This window comes from Mobula hypostoma, chromosome 11 (assembly GCF_963921235.1).
Source record: "Mobula hypostoma chromosome 11, sMobHyp1.1, whole genome shotgun sequence".
Lineage (NCBI taxonomy): Eukaryota > Metazoa > Chordata > Chondrichthyes > Myliobatiformes > Myliobatidae > Mobula > Mobula hypostoma.
This window is the reverse complement of record NC_086107.1, coordinates 84,174,655-84,197,300: the sequence shown is the minus strand read 5'-3', so window position 1 is coordinate 84,197,300 and position 22,646 is coordinate 84,174,655. Positions and strand designations below refer to the sequence as shown.

The following is a 22,646-nucleotide window of genomic DNA, read 5'->3' as shown; positions in this document are numbered from 1 at the left end:
GTTGACCACCCCTTTGCCTCTTCAGATGTTACTTGACCCTCCAGCCTGTTATTTTTCCACTCCAGATTCCAGCATCTCCAGTGGCCGCTGCCATCGGGAAGGAGGTACAGGAGCCTCAGGACTTACGCCACCCAATCCAGGAACAGTCATTACTCCTCAGCCATCAGCTCTTGATAATCACTCAACTTCACTCGCCCTATCACTGAACTGTTCCCACAACCTTTTAAGGACTCTTCAACTCACGTCCTCAATATTTATTGTTTATTTAATTATTTTTTTTCTTTTGTATTTGCAGAGGTTGATATCTTTTTCATATTGCTTGTTTGACATCCTATTGGGTGCAGTCTTTCATTGATTCTATTGTGTTTCCTGTATTTACTGTGAATGCCTGAAAGAAAGTTAAGCTTAGGGTTGTATACTGTGACATATATGTACCCTTGTTAATAAAATGAAGCTTAGGGTTGTATATGGTGACATACATGTACCTTGTTAATAAATTTACACTGAACTTTTGTGCTGTCTTTCCCCATATCCTTGCTACCTGCACCTAAACACTTCTGCCACTAGATGGAGCTTCATCCAACACCAACACATCACAAACTAACACACAAACACACAAGAGAGAAGAGAAAGGAGCGGGAACCGGCCTCTCGGTCTCTCGGTTCTGTCCTACTAATTCAATGAGATCATGGCTGACCAACCCCAGGTCTCATCACCCTATCGCTCAGTTCCCAGATCCCACATACTTTAAGAAGACCACTATCATCCCGGTACCTGAGAAAACCAAGATAACGTACCTAGACAACTGGCAACCTGTGGCCCTGACACGTACCATCATGAAGAGCTTGGATTTCAAAGAGAGATTTCACAAACTACCTTGATTGATGATTTTGCATCTTATCATTTACCTGCACTGCACTTTCTCTGTAACTGTACACCTTATTCTGCACTGTTATTGTCAAGATTGAAGATTGTTTAATGTCATTTCCAGTACACGGGTGTAAAGGAGAACAAAATAATTGTTACTCCAGATCAGAGTACAAAAAAAACACAACAAGGAAAAATAATTTTAAAAAACACGATGAACATGTAAATGGATAAGAAAACTCATATACACTGATTGATTGCATGTCCATAAAGTAATGCTAGGCACAGGTGTGTCTGTACATAAGGAGAGTCTGACGGGAAATGATAAAGTAGTGGTGGTTGGGGATGTGGAGAGGTGGGTTAGTGGGTGGAGGTGTTGATCAGCCTTACTGTTTGGGGAAAGTAACAGATTTTGAGTCCAGTAGTCCTGGCATGGACTCTGTTTTGTTCTACCTCAACGTACTGTGAAACAAATGCAGAACGTAGAATATAGAACAGTATAGCACGGGAACAGGCCATTTGCCCCACAATGTTGTGCTGAACTAGCTAAAAAGCAAATCAAATGTCCATATCCCTCCATCTTCTTCACATCCATGTGTCTATCCAAATGTCCCTTATAAGCCTCGAATGTATTTGCCTCTACCATCATACCAGGCAGTGCATTCAGGCATCCACCATTTTCTGAGTAAAAAAACTTACCCCTCACATCCCCCTTGAATCGACCCCCTCTCATCTTCAATGCATGGCCTCTGACATTTGAACCCTGGGAAACAGATACTCTCTGTCCACTCCATTTGTCATTGTCATAATCTTGTAAACTTCTATCAGATCTCCCCTTAGCCTCCAATGCTCCAACAAGACAATCCAAGTTTATCCAGCCTCCTGTGATAGCGCATGCCCTCCAAACCAGGCAGTGTCCTGGTAAATCTCTTCTGCACCCTCTCCAAAGCCTCAACGTCCGTCCTATCTTGGGGCAATCAGAACTGTATGCAATACTTCAGATGCGGCCCAGCCAGAGTTTTACAAAGTGGCGACATAACTTCCTGACTCAAACTCAGTGCCTTGACTAGTAAAAGCAGGGATGTGCATGGACAGGGTCTTCACTGTATCTGGGTGGATGTGACAGTGATGGTATAACAGCACCAGCGACCTGGGTTCAACTCCATCGCTGTCTGTGAGACGGTTGTGCGCTCTCCCGAGACCGTGTGTGGGTTTTTTCTGGATGGTCTGGTTTCCTCCCACATTCCAAAGACTAATGAGGTCATGGTGGCTTGAGTGTAATTGGGTGACGCGGGCTCGTTGGACCAGAGGGGCCTGTTACTGTGCTGTATCTCTAAATAAATAAATCCATTATGCAACAACAATTATCTACCTTACTTTAGAGGATTCGGCCTCCACGACACGACAGGGTATAAAACTCCAGAGATTCACCATTCACTGCGAGAAGAAATTTCTACGCCGCTCAGTTTTAAATGCTTGGTCTCTTAGCCTGGAAAAATGTAGCCTCCTTCACAATTCTCCCATTGATGAAAATACCTCAGCATACCTACGCCATCGTACGGTACAGAAATAGGTGGAAGGGGGTGTTGTGATGAGGACGCTGTGTGTTACGGTCACGTGCAGAGCCACCGACAACTCCAAGCCATGATGCAGAATTAAGTTTTTCACTGGGCCTCGATCCTCCAAGAGAAGCACACACCTTATCGTAGCATTTGGAGGCTTGTGTGCTTCAATGACCCGGAGCTGAAGTCAGGGCTTAATGCTATGGCTCTTGTAGGGTCACTATTTTCTAAATGGGTAGAAAATTCAAAAGTCAGAGGTACAAGGGGGACCTGGGAGTCCTTGTGCAGGATTCCCTAAAGGTTAGCCTGCAGGTTGAGTCGATGGTGAGGAAGGCAAATGCAATGTTAGCATTTATTTCGAGAGGACGAGAATATAAAAGCAAGGATGTAATGCTGAGGCTTTATAAAGCACTGGTCAGACCACACTTGGAATATTGTGAGCTGTTTTGGGGCCCTTAGCTGAGAAATGATGTGCTGGCACTGGAAAAGGCCCAAAGGAGCTTCATGAGAATAATTCTGGGAATAAAAGTCTGGATAGGTACATGGCTGGGAGGAGAGGTATGGAGGGCTATGGTCTGGGTGTGGCTTGATGGGACTAGGCAGTTTTGCACAGACTAGACAGGCAACACTACATTTCTGTGTTGTTGTGCTTGATGACTCAATAACTCTTCCCTCATTCTCCTACGCTCCAGGGAATGAAGTCTTAAACTTTCCTTATAACTCAGGTCCTCAAGTGCAGGCAATGTCCTTGTAAATTTTCTCCCTGCACTCCGTGCAATTAGTAAACTTTTTTAAGATTGGCTTTATTTGTCATATGTACATTAAAGCGTATGTGCGTTTTAGCCTCACATCAAGTCAGTGAGGATTGTGCTGGGTGCCATGCTTCTGTTGCCAACAAAGCATGCCCGAAACAAATTAATCCTCACTGGTACGTCTTTGGAATGCAGGAGGAATCCGGAGCACCTGGAAGAAACCCACACAGCCACAGGGAGGATGTACGAATCCTTACAGACAGTGGCAGGAATCAAACCTTATCGGTGATCACCAGTGCTATAAAATTACCGCACTAGATGCTACACTACCGTACCGCGCCGAGTGAAACTTAAATTCCAGTGGGATTCCTGTCGCTTGGAAATCTGGAGCCACTCACCGTTTTATTGTTGGGCAGTTTCTCGGATGCCTCAATTGGCCGGTCCAGGCTGGGCTTTCCCACGTAGACGTCCTGCGTCAGGGGGAAGCTGGACAGGAGCTCGAGCAGAGCGCGGACGTTGACGTAGTTATCGTCGTCAACGTGGCAGAACCACCTGGAGAGAGGGGCAGAGAGAAGAGGGGCGGGCGTAAGGGGGCCATCAGAGTAAAGCCCTCCCCATCACTGAGTACACCTACACAGAGCACTGCTATTAGGAAAGAGGTACAGGAGCCTCAGGTTCAGGAACAGTCAACCATCAGGGCTCCTGAACCACAGCGAATATCTTCACTTGCCCCAACTCTGAACTGCTCCCACAACCAATGGACTCACTTTCAAAGATTCTTCATCTCATGATCTTGATATTTAATATTATAATCATTATTATTTGCTTTGTTATATTTTGCACATTGCTTGTTTGCCTATCCTGTAGGGTGCGGCCTTTCATTGATTCTATTATATTTCTTAGGTTTACTGTAAATCCCACAAGATAATGAATCTCAGGGTGACATATGGTGACATATGTACTTTTATTATTAATTTACTGTACTCTGAACTTTGGTGTTGACATTCTCCATGTCCTTGCTACCCTCCACCACTAGATGGCGCTTCATGCGGCTATGGCAGCACCTACATGCCGCAAACTAACGCACAAGCGCATGGGAGAAAAAGGTGTAGGAAACGGCCACTCAGCCCTTCAGTTCTGTCCCACTGTTTTGATGAGATCCTGTCGATTCAATGAAATCATTGTTTATCTGCCCTGTTGAGTACAGGCCTTTCATCTATCCTATTGTTTCCTGTATTCACTGTGAATGCCTGCAAGAAAATGAATCTCGGGGTAGCATGTGTGTACTTTGATAATAAGTTTACTTTGAGCTTTGACTTTTGAAGAGTGGGCTGCCAACACTCAGAGCTGCGAGAGGGTGTGGGTGGAAGCGGATGGAAGTCAGGGTCAGGGAGAAAGGCGTGGGTCCAATGTGACTTCCCCTCACCCAGATGGAGGCCCCAATGAGCTACTCAGGGCAAAGCTCCCCCAATGAAGCCAGTGCGAGGGCAGAGTGCGGACACCAGTCCCGATGGGGAAGGGGAACTCAGCGGGCGGCTGGCCAGTTTGTGGAGGGGTGAGGTCGGCAAGTGTGCAAGTAGTGTGTGGAGTGTGCCAGAGAGTGGTGGAGTGTGTGTGAGAGGACACAGGGAATGGCCTGTATGGACTGCAAGCATACAATGCTTATCGCTGTATCTCAGTAAAAGGAAAAATAATCCTCGGAGAGAAAGGAAGTAAATGGATATGGGACTGATGCATTCCATTGGGATTTTCCCTCTCAACTCCACTCTCCTGCCCTCTCCCGTAACCTTTGATGCCCTTACAAATCAAGAAACTATCAACCTGCGCTTTAAATATACACAAAGACTTGGCCTCCACAGCCGTCTGTGGCAATGAATTCCACAGATTCACCACACTCTGGATAAAGAATTTCCTCCTCTCTGTTGTAAAGGGATCTCACTCTATTATGAGGTTCTGCCTGCTGGTCCTAGAGTTGCTCGTTATATGAATCATCCTCTCCACGTCCACTCTCTCTCTCAGCATTTCTATAGGTTTCAATGAGATCCCCCCTCGTTCTTCAAAACTCCAGCGAATACAGGACTAGAGTCATCAAATATTCCTCATACATGAACCTCATCTGAACCCTGCCCACTACCAGCACATCTTTCCTTGGATGCTCCAACTCTGAGACTGAGCAGTGAATCTTTGCAATTTTCTGCCCTGCAGTGCTGTAGAGGCTTGATCCATTGCTGAGGTAGATATGGAGCCCAAAACAGAAATATTTCTGTGCCATATGGAGCTCGATGACTCTGTGAAGGGTGGGCGACAACTAGCCACTGTCTTCGCTGCCCCAACCCTGACGCTCCCTGCTCGCCTACAGTGCGTTGTTACCTCTGCCACACATCGCCCCAGTAACCTACCTTAGGCGTGATGCCACAAACACATCGAACTCCGCCGCCATCTTGCATGACAAGGCTTGGTGGCTGTGGGCAGAAGAGCAATTGGTATTGATGACCCGGTGACCTGTGAGAGGTTAGAGGTTAGAAGTAAGACATGGCCAGAGAGAGAGCGAATGATAACTGAAATTTCTTAGACAGAGTCAACGAGCACAGAACAGGCCCCTCAGCCCAAATTGTCTGTGCCAACTGTAATGCCCAGCAATCAGATCCCTCCTACTCGCATTTAGCCCCTGTCCCTCACAATTTCTCCTTTTCATGTACTTCTCTAGTTGCCTCTTAAATGTTGCTAATGTGTCCCTCTCAACCACCATTTCTGGCAGCTCATTCCTAATACGCAGCACCCTCTGCGTGAACTGTTGCCCCTGATGTTGCTTTTAAATCTCTCACCCCTGACCTTACATATGTGTACATATTCCGGCATCTTCCCCATCCCCCACCTGTTCCAGTCCCGATGAATGGTCTCAGCCTGAAATTTCAGCTGTTTATTCATTTCCACAGATGCTGCCTGACCTGCTGAGTTCCTTCAGCATTTTGCGTGTGTTGCTCCAGATTTCCAACACCTGCAGAGTCTCTTGTGAAACCTGTCCCCTCTTGCTCTCAACACACACAAAATGCTGGTGAACGCAGCAGGCCAGGCAGCATCTATAGGAGGAGGTACAAGCGATGTTTCGGGCCAGGACCCTTCGTCAGGACTAACTGAAAGAAAAGATAGTAAGAGATTTGAAAGCGGAGGGGGGGGAGGGGGAGATCCAAAATGATAGGAGAAGACAGGAGGGGGAGGGATGGAGCCAAGAGCTAGACAGTTGATTGGCAAAAGGGCTACAAGTCTGGAGAAGGGCGAGAATCATGGGACGGGAGGCCTAGGGAGAAAGAAAGGGGGAGGGGAGCACAGAGGAAGATGGAGACCAGGCATGGAGTTACAGTGAGAGGGACACACACTCTCTCTCTTTCTTTTCTCCCTCTGTCCCTCTCACAATAACTCCATACCTGCTCTCCACCTTCCTCTGTGCTCTCCTCCTCCTTTCTTTCTCCCTAGGCCTCCCGTCCCCTGATCCTCTCCCTTTTGCCAATCACCTGTCCCACTCTTGGCTCAATCCCTCTCCCTCCTGTCCTCTCCTATCAGTTTGGATCTCCCCCTCCCCCTCTCAAATCTCTTATTAGCTCTTCTTTCAGTTAATCCTGACGAAGGGTCTCGGCCCGAAACGTCGACTGTACCTCTCCCTATAGATGCTGCCTGGTCTGCTGTGTTCCACCAGCATTTTGTGTGTGTTGCTTGAATTTCCAGCAGCTGCAGATTTCCTTGTGTTTGCCCTCTTGCTTTCAGCACACCGTCCTTGGGAAAAAGACTGTGTGTTCTCCCTCACCCTGTCCGAGCTGCTCACGATCCCATAAGTACCCTCAGCCTCCTGCCTTCCAGGGAATAAACTCCTAGCCTCAGCAACCTCACAATCCTCCTTGTAACTCAGGCCCCAAGTTCAGGCAAATCTTTTCTGCACTCTTTCTAGTTTAATAACATCTCTGCTACACTAGGGTGACCAAATCTGTACACAATACCCACAACAGGGTCTCACCGATGTCATATATAAACAGCAACATAACTTCCCTACTCCTAAAACCAGTGAAGGCCAGCATGTCATTTTGAATTGGAATCGGTTTATTATTGTGTAATAGAACATACGGAGATTGTTTTGTACACTGTTCATACAGATCAGATCAATACACAGTGTATTGAGGGAGAACAAGGTAAAACAATAACAGAATGCAGAATAAAGTATAACAGCTACAGAGACGGTGCAGTGCTGGCAAACCATAACATGGAGGATCACAGCGACGTAGATGATGATGTCAAGAGGGTTTGGGTATAGTGATTACCGTGGCACGAGATATTCCGGAGCTTAGAGTTCAATTCCGGCACCATTCTGTCAGTCCTTCCCGTGGAATGAGTGGATTTTCCCTGGTGCTCCTGTTTCTTCCCACAGGCCGAAGACGTGCCAGGTGGGTTAACTGGGTGTTGTAAATTGTCCCGTGATTAGGTGAGGGTTAACCGGGGTTGCTGGTGCGGCATAATTCGAAAGGCCGGAAGGACTGATTCTACACGGGATCACTAAATAAATAATAAATATCACACGAGAGAACAATTTAATATCCTTATAACTGCAGGTCAGACCCTGTCCTTGGGCCTGGTGGGACGTGCTTTCAGGCTTTTGTATCTTCTGCCCGATGGAGAGGGGAGAAGAGAGAATGTCTGGGGTGGGTGGGGTCTTTGATTATTCTGGCTGCTTTACCGAGGCAGTGGAAACTGTATGCAGAGTCCATGGAGGGGAGGCTGGTTTCCATGATGTGCTGAGCTGTGTCCACAACTCTGTGATTTCTTAAAACACAAGAGATTCTGCAGATGCTGGAAATCCAGAGCAACACACAAAACAAAATGGAGGAACTCAGTAAGTCAGGCCGTACCTACAGAGCAGAATAAACAGTAAACGTTTTGGGCAGAGACTCTTCATCAGGGCTGGAAAGGAAGGGAAAAGGAGCACGAAGGAGGGGAAGGAGAAGAAGCTGGCAGGTGATCGATGAGGCCTGGTGAGGGGGAAGGAAGTCACATACAGTACTGTTGACAAACCAAGTTGTGATGGATCCAGGTAGAATGCTTTCTGTAGTTCACTAAGATTACTTGACAATAGTAAACCAATCTAACCAGCACAAACACTAATCACCTATCAAGTAAAGAGTTAGTCGCACCTGTCCTGATCTTCAGCTCCTCATCATCACCATCAGTGAAGATATACGTCTGGCAAAGAAGGAAAGAAGAACTGTTAGAAGGCAATCTACACTCAGGTGAGCCGGCCAAACAAAATACACTAGAATTCTCATCTTGTTATCCCATCCCCATCTGGTCCCACCCGTTACCAAGACCCCAACATTTCTATTTTATTGATTTTTATAATAACAGCAGGCCCCTCCGGCCCAGCGAGCCTCTGCCACCCAATTACACCCTGTGACTGGTTAACCTACTGAAGAGTAGATATATTTGTCACAAGTACAGCAAAACAGCAGGACCGAGTGAGATGTGTCGCCTCTGTCACTGTTCGCAATGTGCTGGGAGCAAAAGTCGCCACACTTCCAGCACCAACGTAGGACGCCCACAACTTACGAACCCTAACCTGTACGTCTCTGGACGGTGGGAGCAGACCGGAGCGCCAGGGGAAACCCATGCGGTCACGCAGAGAACGCACAAGCTCATTCCAGGCAATTTTCCACAATTATCTGATCGCTGACACTGTAATAGCCATCGTGCTGCCCCTAATCCGTACATCTTTGGACGGTGGGAGCAGACCGGAGTGCAGGGAAGAAACCCACAAACTCATGGGGAGAATGTACAAACTCCTTCCACACGGTACAGGAATTGAACCTGGGCCTTTGGCATTAAACTAACCACCACACTATTGCACTGCCCCCAAACGGTACCTCTTTGGAATGAGGGAGGAATCCCACGGTCACAGGGAGAGCCTAGAGACAGCAGCGGAAATTGAATCCGGGTCACTGGCGCTATGATAGTGTAAAGCTAACTGCTATGCCACCATGGCAAGTGTGGGAGGAGAGCACTGGGAGTGAAAGGGCTGATGGGGAAGAGCCATTGCCCTTAGTGCTTTGTAACCTCCCACTGGGTCAGAGAGGGGCCGCGGGTGAAACCCACCGGTACAAGGGGAAGGAGCTCACCTCACTACCCCTTAAGTATTGGGCCAGCATCTCGGGAGGAGCTTTGGTAACACGTGAGCTTGAGCAGTAACCATCATGGTCAGCTTTAAGCTGCATCTCCATCTGGTATGGGAGCAGCAACCATCAGACCAGAAGACCTGACAAAGGATTATGAGAACAGCCGAGAGGATCATAGGGATCTCCCTACCATCCATTGAGGATATTTACCAGGAGCGCTGCGTACACAGGGTCCTTAGTATTATTGAGGATCCCACCCATCCATCCAGCATCCCCTTTGACTTTCTCCCATCAGACAGGAGACTCCGATGCATAAAGACGAGAACGGGCTGGATGAGAAACAGTTTCTTCCCTCAGGCCATTAGGCTTCTGAACTTCCTGCTGCATCGTATTCGCAGTGTCCCCAGTTAACTTGTATTGAATCCTGCAATATTTAATTTATGCACTTTACTTGGTTTATGTATGCGCAATTCATTTGTAGATTTAATTCTCACTTTCCTAAGTTTTTGTATTATATTTGTGATATGTCAATGACTGTGCTTTACGCCCTGGACTGGAGAAACGTTATCTTGTCTGGTACTATACATGTATATAGTTAAACAACAATAAACTGGACCTTACTCGACATTCATCTTGGGCACAACCCTCCTCACCATCAAGAACATCTTCCTGAAGAGACGCCTGAAGGCAGCAGCCACCATTAAGAACCATCACCACCCAGGACATGCCCTCTTCTCATTACTGCCATCAGGGAGGGGGCACAGGAGGCTGAAGACACACATTCAACACTTAAGGAATAGCTTCTTCCCCTCCACCATCAGATTTCTGAATGGTCCATGAACCATAACCACTACCTCGTTACTCCTTTTTGTGAACTATTGATTTATTTTGTAATATATCATAACTTTATGCGTTTACTGAAACAGAAAGGATGTGAAACTGCACAACACCCACAAAATGCTGGGGGATCCCAGCAGGTCAGACAACATCTTTGGTGGGGAATAACCAGTCGATGTTTCAGGCCGAGACCCATCAGCTGAATTTTACAGACTCTGTCCTGGGATGAACTGATCAACAGGAATTCCAGGCAGAGGGAACACTGTAGGTGGGTCCTCCCCAACGTCTTCCGATGTCATCATGTCTAGGGTTAACAGGAATGCTCCCATGGGAGCTAGAATGGATGCAAAGGGCCACATTCTCTGTAAAAGAAGTGAAATCGGAGATCTGTGATCACTGTTCTGTTGGCCCAGGATGCCAGAGGAAGTGAAATTTCAAGACAGTCTTGAATATTCAAGCAATGGAGAGATACGTATGATGTGCAGGCAGAAGAGATCTACTTTAATTCATAATCGCGTTGAAGGCAGCCGTTGTAGGCCGACAGTCCTGTTCCTGGCCCTGGGCTCTATTGTACTATGTCCTACATCCTACCACATCACTGCTTCATTTTGAGGTTTGGGGTTGTCATAGTTGCAACGGAAATGTCTAACTAGGCACAGGGTTAGGCATACATCCTGTCTGTGAATATTGATTTCTCAAACTTCTGGTAATTACTTCCTCTTCCTCCATCTCTGTCTCCGTTCCCCATTATGGTTACTCTCTCAGCCCTTTGCTTCTCCTCACCTGGCCATCATCTCCCTCTGGTCCCCCCCTCCATTCCCTTTCTCCCACGGCCCACTCTCCTCTCCTTTAAGATTTCTCCTTCTTCAGCCCTTTACCTTTTCCACCTATCATCTTCCAACTTCTTACTTCATTCCTCCCTCCCCCAGCCACCCACCTTCCCCCTCACCCATCAGCTACACAAGAAAGTCTGCAGACAGGGGGGTGGGTTGGGCAACGTTGGGGGCGGGCAAGAAAGGGGAGGGTGAGGAAGGGAGCGAGGAAGGGGGGTGTCGAGAAAGGGAGCGAGAACAGGGTGGTCAACATGGTGGGGCGAGGAATGGGGGACAATGGGGAGGCAGGTGAGAGGGGGAAATCCGGATAGATTCAGTATAGGTCCCAGGCCACTGAAGTTAAATCCGAGGCATCCATGATTAAAATTCCTTTCCCTGTGAGAAACTGGAACTGCATTCAAATATTGACTCTTCACCTGCGTCCCAGTCTCAGTCCAGTGGCAGAGAGAGATCGCTTTGACTGATGCCGTGCTGGCCAGAGAGGGTCAAGTCAGTGGGACACTCGGATTTGAACATCTGCCTGCCCGCTCCCCTCCTCAGCCATCCACCCACCGCTCGCCCGCCTCCTCTCTCCCGCCCATTGTTGGACTGTCAGACTGTTTAACTGCGCTCTTCTCCACGCTTAATGAGCTGAACCTCTGACCTGAAAGAGGCGGCATTGTGAAGTGTGAAACGTCCTTTGTGACTCAGGCTGCGCAGTACAACGGCTGCTGCTGTGGTTATTCTGGACTCGTTCATGTCCAGGCTTAACTAATTGTCTGACACGTTTCTCTGCCTTCTGCTGCTCGCTGTATTTATTTAGAAATACAGCGCAGAACAGCCCCTTCCGGGCCGAACCACACCGCCCAGCAACCCCCGATTTAACCCTAGCTTAACCACAGGACAATTTACAAGGCCAATTAACCTACTAACCAATATGTCTTTTGACTGTGGGAGGAAACTGGAGCACCCGGAGGAAACCCACGCAGTCATGGGGAGAACATACAAACTCCACACAGACGAGCTTTGTCGAGCACCTCCGCTCCATCCACCAAAAGCCGTACGTCCAATGACCAAACATTTTAATTCCGATGTCCGTTCCCACTCTGACCTGTCAGTCCACGGCCTCCTCTTGTGCCATGATGAGGCCACCCCCAGGGTGGAGGAACAGCACCTTATATTCCACCTGGGTAGCCTCCTACCTAATGGCATGACTATCGATTTCTCCCTCCGGTAAACAAATTTCCCTCTCCCTGCCTTCCCCCTGGGTCCCCTCCTACTACCCTTTCTCCTATGGTCCACTCTCCTCACCAGCCTTCTTCTCCAGCTCTTTACCTTACCCACCTGACTTCATATATCACCTTCCAGCTATCCTCCCCCCCCCCACCTTTTTATTCTGGCGTTTCCCCCCCCCACCTTTTTATTCTGGCGTTCCCCCCCCCCACCTTTTTATTCTGGCGTTCCCGCCCCCCCACCTTCCTTTCCCATCCTGAAGAAGGGTCTCAGCCCAGAAAGTCGGCTGCTTATTCACGCCTATAGATGCTGTCTGACCTGCTGAGTTCCTCCAGCATTTTGTGTGTGTTGCTCTGCATTTCCAGCATCTGCAGAGTTCCTCATGTTTGTCATTACGGACAGAGACAGATTGAACTCTGAACTCTGGTGCCCCAAGGCTAATGTGGCGCCCATTCCTCCAATCTCCGTCCAGATCCCAGTCCGCTGCCGTTTGACAGACAAAATAAAGTCACCATCCAGATGTGCAGGAACCTCACAGAGCCCTTGGATTACTGACTGGCTTATCTGGCATAACACCCTTGGCACTGCATGCCTTCGTACGAGTGACCTTAAGTTTGTTCTTGTACGGAAGTACAGAAAACCTTTGCCTTGCATTCCATCCGTCGGTATCATTTCACTGAAACAGAGCATGGAGGTAGAACAAGGGAAAGTAATAACAGAATGCAGAATAAAGTGTTGCAGTTACAGAGAAAGTGCAGTGCAGGCTGACAGTAAGGTGCAAGGTCAGATCCAAGTAGAAGGTGAAGATAAGAAATATTAATTTTATTTGTCACATTTACATCAAAACATACAGTGAAATGCATCCTTTGTGTTAACGACTAATAGGGTGCGAGGACATGCTGGGGCAGCCTGCGAGTGTGGCCAGGCTTTTAGCGCCAGCAGAGCATGCTCACAATTTACTAACCCTAACCAGGCTTTAGGTGTTTCAGAAAGGACAGGGAGGGAGGCAAGAGAGGTGGGGACGTGGCACTGCTGATCAGAGATAGTGTCACGGCTGCAGGGAAGGAGGAAGTCATGGAGGGGTTGTTTACTGAGTCAGTGTGGGTGGAAGTTAGGAATAGGAAGGGGTCAATAATTCTACTGGGTGTTTTTTTCATAGACCACACAATAGTAACAGGGAGCAGATAGGGAGACAGATTCTGGAAAGGAGTAATAATAACAGGGTTGTTGTGGTGGGAGATTTTAATTACCCAAATATTGATTGGCATTTCCCTAGAGTGAGGGGTTTAGAAGGGGTGGAGTTTGTTAGGTGTGTTCGGAAGGTTTCTTGACACAATATGTAGATAAGCCTAGAAGAGGAAAGGCTGTGCTTGATCTGGTATTGGGAAATGAACCTGGTCAGCTGTCAGGTCTCTCAATGGGAGAGCATTTTGGAGATAGTGATCACAATTCTTTTTTTTATTAATTTTTAAGTGTTTCTACAATAGAACTACAGGAAAAAAAACATCAACAAAATGGAGATTTATACAGTGCAAAACAAACAGTGATCACAATTCTATCTCCTTTACCATAGCATTGGAGAGGGATAGGAACAGACAAGTTAGGGAAATGTTTAATTGGATTAAGGGGAAATATCAGGCTATCAGGCAGGAACTTGGAAGCATAAATTGGAAACACATGTTCTCAGGGAAATGTACGGAAGAAATGTGGCAAATGTTCAGGGGATATTTGTGTGTGATTCTGCGTAGATACGTTCAAATAACACAGGGAAAGGATGGTAGAGTACAGGAATCGTGGTGTACAAAGGCTGTTGTAAGTGTAGCCAAGAAGAAAAGAAGAGCTTACAAAAGGTTCAAAAAACTAGGTAATGATAGAGATCTAGAAGATTATAAGGCTAGCAGGAAGGAGCTTAAGAATGAAATTAGGAGAGCCAGAAGGGGCCATGAGAAGGCCTTGGCAGACAGGATTAAGGAAAAACCCAAGACATTCTACAAGTACATGAAGAGCAAGAGGATAAGACGTGAGAGAAAAGGACCAATCAAGTGTTGAAAAGTGTGTATGGAATCAGAGGAGATGGCAGAGATACCTAATGAATACTTTGCTTCAGTATTCACGATGGAGAAGGATCTTGGCCATTGTAGGGATGACTTGCAGTGGACTGAAAAGCTTGTGAATGTAGATATTAAGAAAGAGAATGTGCTGGAGCTTTTGGAAAACATCAAGTTGGAAAAGTCACCAGAAACGGATGGCATGTACCCCAGGCTACTGTGGGAAGTGAAGGAGGAGATTGCTGAGCCTCTGGTGATGATCTTTGCATCATCAATGAGGACAGGAGAGGTTCCAGAGGATTGGAGGGTTGCGGAAGTTGTTCCCTTATTCAAGAAAGGGAGTAGGGATAGCCCAGTAAATTATAGACCAGAGAGTCTTATTTCAGTGGTTGGTAAGTTGATGGAGAAGATCCTGCGAGGCAGGATTTATGAACATTTGGAGAGGCATAATATGATTAGGAATAGTCAGCATGGCTTTGTCAAAGGCAGGTCGTGCTTTACGAGCCTGATTGAGTTTTTTGAGGATGTGACTAAACACGTTGATGAAGGTAGAGCCATAGATGGATTTTAGCAAGGCATTTGATAAGGTACCCATACAAAGTTTATTGAGAAAGTAAGGAGGCATGGAATCCAAGGGGACATTGCTTTGTGGATCCAGAACTAGCTTGCCCACAGAAGGCAAAGAGTGGTTGTAGACAGGTCATATTCTGCATGGAGGCCAGTGACCAGTGGTGTGCCTCAGAGGTCTGTTCTGGGACCCCTGTTCTTTGTGATTTTTATAAATGACCTAGATGAGGAAGTGAAGGGATGGGTTAGTAAATTTGCTGATGACACAAAGGTTGGGGTGTTGTGGATAGTCTGGAGGGCTGCCAGAGGTTACAGCAGGACATTGATAGGATGCAAAACTGGGCAGATAAGTGTGAGGTGGTTCATTCTGGTAGGTCAAATATGATGGCAAAATATGGTATTAATGGTAAGACTCGGAGTGTGGAGGATCAGAGGGATCTTGGGGTCCAAGTCCATAGGACACTCAAAGCTGCTACGTAGGTTGACTCTGTGGTTAAGAAGTCATACGGTGCATTGGACTTCATCAATCATGGGATTGAGTTTAAGAGCCGAGAGGTAATATGCAGCTATACAGGACCCTGGTCAGACACCACTTGGAGTACTGTGCTCAGTTCTGGTCGCCTCACTACAAGAAGGATATGGAAACCATAGAAAGGGTGCAGAGGAGATTTACAAGGATGTTACCTGGATTGGGAAGCATGCCTTATGAGAATAGGTTGAGTGAACTCGGCCTTTTCTCCTTACAGCAACGGAGGATGAGAGGTGACTTGATAGAAGTGTACAAGATAATGACAGGCATTGATTGTGTGGCTTTTTCCCAGGGCTGAAATGGCTAGCACGAGAGGGAATAGTTTTAAGGTGCTTGGAAGTAAATACAGAGGAGATGTCAGGGGTAAGTTTTTTTTTTACATGGAGAGTGGTGAGTGCATGGAATGGGCTGCCGGTGGCAGTGGTGAAGGCAGAAACGACAGGGTCTTTTAAGAGACTCCTGGATGGATACATGGAGCTTAGAAAAATCAAGGGCTATGGGTAAGCCTAGGTAGTTCTAAGGTAAGGACATGTTCGGCACAGCTTTGTGGGCTGAAGGGCCTGTATTGTGCTGTAGGTTTTCTATGTTTCTATGCGTTTGGAATGTGGGAGGAAACCCACATGGTCACGGGGAGAATGACCAGATTCCTTACAGACAGTGGCAGGAATTGAAGCCCAGTTGCTGGCAATGTAAAGTATTACACTAACTGCCACACTACCGTGTGTGAGGTCCATCTTAACATAGCAGGAGACCTCCTGCACCAGCAGGAGAGAGATGGTCCTTGAGCCTGGTGGTACGTGCTTGCAGGCTTTTGGATCTTCTGCCCACCGAGAGGGAGTAAGTCGAGGATGTGCCGGCAGAGAGTGGAGACTGCTTTCTGTGATGTGCTCACAAGAAGATGGCCATTCGGAGGGTCAGTCAGAGCCCATCGGCCAGAGCCTGGGTCTGTGAATCCATGAGACTGCTAGAGGACAAAGCAGATGGGCTGCTCTGGGGTTAAAGGACTGGATATATGCATGGGTGGGAGGGTGGGGAGTACAGGATTTGATTTGCTGCTCTTGTTCATTGTTTGGCACATTCTATTTTGTTGTGTTCTATTGAGCACTGTGGGCAGGCTACACTCACTGGCCACTTTATTAGGTACACCTGCTTGTTAATGCAAATATCTAATCAGCCAATCACGTGGCAGCAACTCAATGCATCAAAGCATGCAGACATGGTCAAGAGGTTCAGTTGTTGTTCAGACCAAACATCAGTTAGTGAAACAAGTCTGACCTAAGTGACTTTGATTATGGAATGATTCTTGGTGCCAGACAGGGTGGTTTGAGTATTTCAGAAACTGCTGATTTCCTGGAATTTTAACGCACAACAGTCTTTAGAGTTTACAGAGAGTGGTGTGAAAAACTAAAAACATCCAGTGAGCAGCAGTTCTGTGGGTGGAAACACCTTGTTAATGACAGAGGTCAGAGGAGAATGGCCAGACTGGTTCAAGCTGACAGGAAGGTGACAGTACCTCAAATAACCACAACAGTGGTATGCAGAAGAGCATCTCTGAATGTACAACATTTCAGACTTTGGAGCAGGAGGTCACGAACATACACAGGGGCCACTTTATTAGGTACCTCCTGTCTGTTGGGACTGAAATGTGTGGTAACACTTGCGGGCTGCCCCCAGCACATCATTAGGTTGTGTCGGTTGTCAACTCAAATGGACACATTTCACTGTATGTCTCAAATTACATGTCAATCAATCAAAATCTGAACCCGAAGCTTCTATAGAGTTGCTTGCAGTCTCAGAGAGAGCAATTGCCATACCAAGCCATCATGTATCCTAATAGGATGCTTTCTGTGGTACATTGATATTTGACCAAGAGATAGGCCATTCAGCCCAACTGTTTCCTGCTGGCTTTATGTCCTCCTAGCCTACCACATTCAACCCTAAATGGCCATGCTAATTTTCCTCGTATCTCCAAAATCTTATCAAAGCTTCAACAAGCACATCCACCAGATTCTTCTTAGTAGTGCAGAATTAGGCCATTCGGTCCATCAAATCTGCTCCTCCTTTCTATCAAGGCTGATTTATTTTCCCCTTCAACCCCCTTCTCCACCATAACCTTTGACCCCCTGATTAATCAGGAACCTATCAACCTCCACTTTAAACATAACCAATGACTTGGCCGTTTGCACCAATGAATTCCACAGATTCACCACCCTCTGGCTAAAGAAATTCTTCCTCCTCATCACTGTTCTGAATGGATGTCCCTCTTTTCTGAGGCTGTGCCCTCTGGTCCGAGACTTACCCACCACTGGAAACATCCTCTCCAAGTCCATTCTATCTAGACTTTTCAGTACTCGATAGATTTCAATGAGATCCCATTTAATTCTTCTAGACTCCAGCGAGTACAGGCCCAGAGCCATCAAATCCTCCTCATTCCCGGGATCACTCTTGTGAACCTTCTCTGGACCCTGTCCAATGCAAGCCCATCCTTTCTGAGAAAAGGGCCCCAAGACTGCTCACCATACAAGTGCAAGCTGACCAATTCCTTATAAAGCATCACATCCTTATTTTAATATTCTAAATCCCATCAGTCCAGCCTCATCCCACGCATTCCCATCTCTCCTTGTATTTATGATTTCATTCACCTTCTAGGTACATATACACACACACACACACACACACACACACACACACACACAACATACCCCCACCCCACTGTGGTAACTTTTGTTCTCCCCCATTTCCGTTCCAAATTCAACTGTTTAAATTCTGTGCGTTAATCAACAATTTCATTTTGGCATAGAATTCACAGAAACACTTGCTTCTTCTGTTCCTGCACTCCTACTCCAGTTCAAGCTCTCCCCAAGTCTATATTCCACGTTGCCTTCTACTTCCAACACACCACTTCGGTCAACCACAAGCCGTCCTGCACAGCTTAGACATCAAACACCTTGTGGTTTCTCTTCTGGGTAACGGATTCTGTTGAGAGGCAGCAATGTGGATTGAAACACGAGCAAAGTGTGGAGACCTTGGCAGGGTCCATATATTCAGACTGAGACCCACCTATCCTGGACCCACTCCTCTTGGTGTCTCAACCAGAAAGAAGGGGCCTTCTCCTGGGGCGGACGGAAAGTGGAGGGGGCTGAGAGGAAGGTGGAAGTGGAGATGATTGAGGATGAAAGGGAACTAGATCAACATGGGAGAATGGGTGTGGATCAGTTGGTTCTTAGAGATGGGTAGACTAACGTTTATATAATCTGGGTAGCCACCAACCTGATGGCATGAACATCAATTTCTCTAACTTCTGGTAATTACCCCTTCCTTCCCCTTTCTCTCTTTTCTATTTCCCATCTGATTACCCTCTCACCTTTTCTCATCACCTGTCTATCACCTCCCCCTGTGCCCCTCCTCCTGCTTTTTCTCCCGAGGTCCACTGTCCTCTTCTGTCAGATTCCTTCTTCAGCTCTTTGCCTCTTCCACTCATCACCTCCCAGCTTCTTACGTCATCCCCTCCCCTCTCCACTCACCTTCCCCCTCACCTGGCTTCACCTCTCACCTGCCATCATGCAACTCTTCCTCCTCCTCCAACACCTCCTTATTCTGGCTTCTTCCCCCTTCCTTTCCCAACTTGATGAGGGGTCTTGGGCCAAAATGTAAACACTTTATCCCCCTCCATAGGTGCTGCCTGACCTGCTAAGTCCCTCCAGCATTTTGCGCGTTGCAAAAGAATCCCACCATTTATTTAGTTACTCCGAAGGCATTTCAGGGAAGTAGCTTTGAAAATGTTTGATTAATTTCGAGTGGAGGAGGTCATCGTAGATGTATGAGACTGGAGATGAGAAGTCAAATTGAAATGGGCAGCCACCAGGAGATCCTGCCTTTTGTGAGTTCCTCTAGGGGTGTGTGTGTGTGTGTGTGTGTGTGACTGACAGAGAGCGAGAGAGTGTGTGTGTGTGTGTGTGTGTGCGTGCACACGCGCACATTTCATTTCTTATGATTGACCTTCGAATACTCAGGAGATGATTGGATGAATGTTGTGCAGTTAAACCCTCGGCAAAAGTCCAGTTGCCTTGTCACAACACACAGCCCTCTGCAAAATCAAGCATCCCGGAGAGGAGTGATAAAGAAAGTGGGGACTCTACCTCGGGAAGGTCACTGGTTAATCCCCAGAGCCTTTGCTGATTAGGGACTGGATAAATCATTAGCATTTCTAGCTCGGTTTCCAAATAAACATCCTAAAAACAATTTGATGAGGAAAGTGTGAGAAGTGTTTATTTTTGACTGTTTTCGGGTGCATGAGCTGTAATGAAAGAGAAGTTCTCCGGATGCCAGATCAACTGCCTTGAACAACTTCCTTTTTTTGACTTGAATAAAGTCTGTAGGAAGTGCAAGAGTGGGGAAATAACAGGCCCATTTCCTCTTTTCTGCACGCTTCATGTCTAACCATGAGTGTGGGGTAGGGTGGGGCTTTTGGCGCTATGACTCACTCAGCACAGGCAGTAAAACGGAACTGAAGTCCCCTCTGTGAAGTTGCCTCAGCATTGAACATAGAACAGTACAGGAACAGGCCATTCGGCCCACAACGTTGTGCTAAACCAGCTAAAAAGCAAACTTAAAACACCAGAACTCTAATCCCTTCTGCCTACCTACAAAATGTCCAAATCCCTCCGTTGTCATTACATCCATGTGCCTATACAAACGTCTCTTAAAAGCTTCTATTGTATTTGCCTCTACCACCATACCAGGCAGTGCATTCCACATTTTCTGAGTGAAAACTTTACCCCTCACCTCCCCCTTGAACCTACCCCCTCTCACCTTTAACGCATGCCCTCTGGTATTAGACATTTCAACCCTGGGAAACATACTCTTTGTCCGCTCTTTCTAAGCCTCTCAAAATCTTGTAAACAGCCTCTGGTGCTCCAAAGAAAGCAACCCAAGCCTACCCAGCCTCTTGTGATAGCACATGCCCTCTAAACTAGACAGTACCCTGGTAAACCTCTTCTGCACTATCTTCAAAGCCTCAACACCCTTCCTACAGTGGAGTGACCAGAACTGTATGCAATACTCCAGATGTGGCCTAACTAGTGTTTTATAAAGTTGCAACATTACCTCCTGACTTTTCAACTCAATGCCTTGACTAATAAAAGCAAGTATTCCATAAACCTGCTTAACCACCTTATTGACCTGTATTGCCACTGGTTCCCAAGATGACATTCAGGGTGGAGAGGGGAATATTCTTTTACCTCCACCCCACAATCACTAAGGCAGAATACTTTTCAAATGCCTGTCTGAACGCTGAGGCATGGGAGTGTAACACTCCACAGCACCAGCGGCCCGAGTACCATTCCCACCACTGACTGGAAGGAGTTTGCACGTTATCCTTGCGAATGCTTAGGTTTCCTCCAGGTGCTCTGGTTTCCTCCCACAGTCCGAGGGTGTACCGGTTGCTAGGTTTATTGGTCACATGGGTATAAAAGGACAGCAGGGACCCACTGAACTAAAAGGGCTGGTTACTCTCCTTTATTTCGAAATAAACACTTAACTTTGTTAACTTTGTGGGTTGAATCACCTGCAGCTCAACATCACTAAGACAAAGGAGTTGGTGGTGGACCTCAGGAAGGTGAAAACACCCTGCATTCCTATCTCCATCAAGGGAACAGATGTGGAAGTCGTCCAGGACTACAAATACCTGGGAACTCACCTGGACGATAAATTAGACTGGGGCTCTGTACAAGAAGAGACAGAGCCATATGTACTTCCTGAGAAGGCCCCGGTCATTCAACCAGCTGCAGATGTTCTACGACTCAGTGGTGGCCAGCAATCTATTCTACGCTGTAGTCTGCTGGGGCAGCGGAGTGAGAGTAGCTGACGGCAAGAAGATCAATAAGCTCATCGGGAAGGCTGGTTCTGTTCTGGGGGTGGAACTGAATGCCCTGGTGGTTGTGTCTGAGAGAAGGATGCTGCAGAAGCCACAGAGCATTATGGACAATCCCTCTCACTCCCTCCATGACATTCTGGACAAACAGAGGAGCATCTTTAGTAACAAACTGATTCCGCCAAGGTGTACCACTGAACGTCACAGGAGATCCTTTCCCTCTGTGACTATAAAACCCTACACCACTCCTCCTCCTCAAGTATATAAGTTTATGGTTTCATTGCACATCTGTGTTTTGCTCTATTACTTTTTAATGCATATTTTATATTTTTTTGTACCTCGATGCTTATATTTTTTATTTTAAAGTATACATTTCTGACTGAGCAACAATAATTTCCTTCCGGATAAATAAAATTTTATCTTATCTTAACGATGACACGCTGAGTTCTGCCACTAGCTTTTCTTTTGCTCCAGATCGCAGCATTTGCAGTCTCTTGTGTCAGCAACATCTTTCAGGGACTGGAGTGGTTTGGGAAGGCTGGTCACCACCTCTACCTCCTCCAGGCAATGAGGCCTGGACAATTAATATTGTCTTGCCAGCTGCACCTGACAGCGAATATTAGAAAAGTAGCTGACATAATCCAAGGACAAATCAACTTGACTAATTCAAACATCTTCCACCACCAAACAACACCTTCCATCATCAAGAAACCCCCACCACCCAGGCCATGCTCTCTTCTCACTACTACCACCGGGAAGGAGGTACAGAATCTTAGGTCCCACACGACCAGGCTGAGGAACAGTTTTACCCTACAACATGAGGCTCCTGCACCAGCGTGGATAATCTCACTCACCCAAACTCTGAACTGATTCGACGACCTACAAACTCACTTTCAAGAACTCTTTACAACTCAAGTTCTCAGCATTATTTCTTTTATTTGGACAGTTGACTTCTTTTGTACATTGGTTGTTTGACAGGCTTTGATTAGGTATAGTGTTTCATAAATCCTATTGCATTTCTTTGTTTTTCTGTAAATGTCTGCAAGTAAATGAATCTCAAGATGGTATATGGTAGCATCTGAACCTCACTCATTCCTTGATGAAGGTTCTTGGCCCAAAATGGCGACTGTTTATTCCTCTCCATAGATGCTTTCTGACCTGCTGAGCTCCTCCAGAATTTTGTGTACGTTTCTCTGGACTTGCAGCTTCTGGAGAATCGCGTGTTTATGAGTCTGGGTGTAGGAGCTGGACAGTGGGGGTGATGGGAGATAGGAGTGTGGCTGTGGGGATCAGCCCATGCAAGTCGGTGTTGCCAGATTGGAGTGTGGGGTGTCTGTGATGGTTGGTGGCAAATGAGGGATTGGTTGGGGGATGGGAGACACAGTTGCCATGGAAGACAAATGCAGAAACTGAAA

The 22,646-nt window shown here is 46.9% G+C and overlaps 1 protein-coding gene across 1 annotated transcript in view; it reads right to left on the bottom strand.

The window, feature by feature from the left end:
• LOC134354338 (beta-1,3-N-acetylglucosaminyltransferase lunatic fringe-like) overlaps positions 1-22,646 on the bottom strand; it is a 46,408-nt gene that overhangs the window by 12,700 nt on the left and 11,062 nt on the right. The window contains exons 2-4 of the mRNA XM_063063272.1: positions 8,359-8,407; positions 5,581-5,683; positions 3,580-3,733 (exon numbers count right to left, since the gene is read on the bottom strand). Coding sequence (XP_062919342.1) covers positions 3,580-3,733; positions 5,581-5,683; positions 8,359-8,407 — 306 coding nt within the window. The remainder of the gene's footprint in view (positions 1-3,579; positions 3,734-5,580; positions 5,684-8,358; positions 8,408-22,646) is intronic.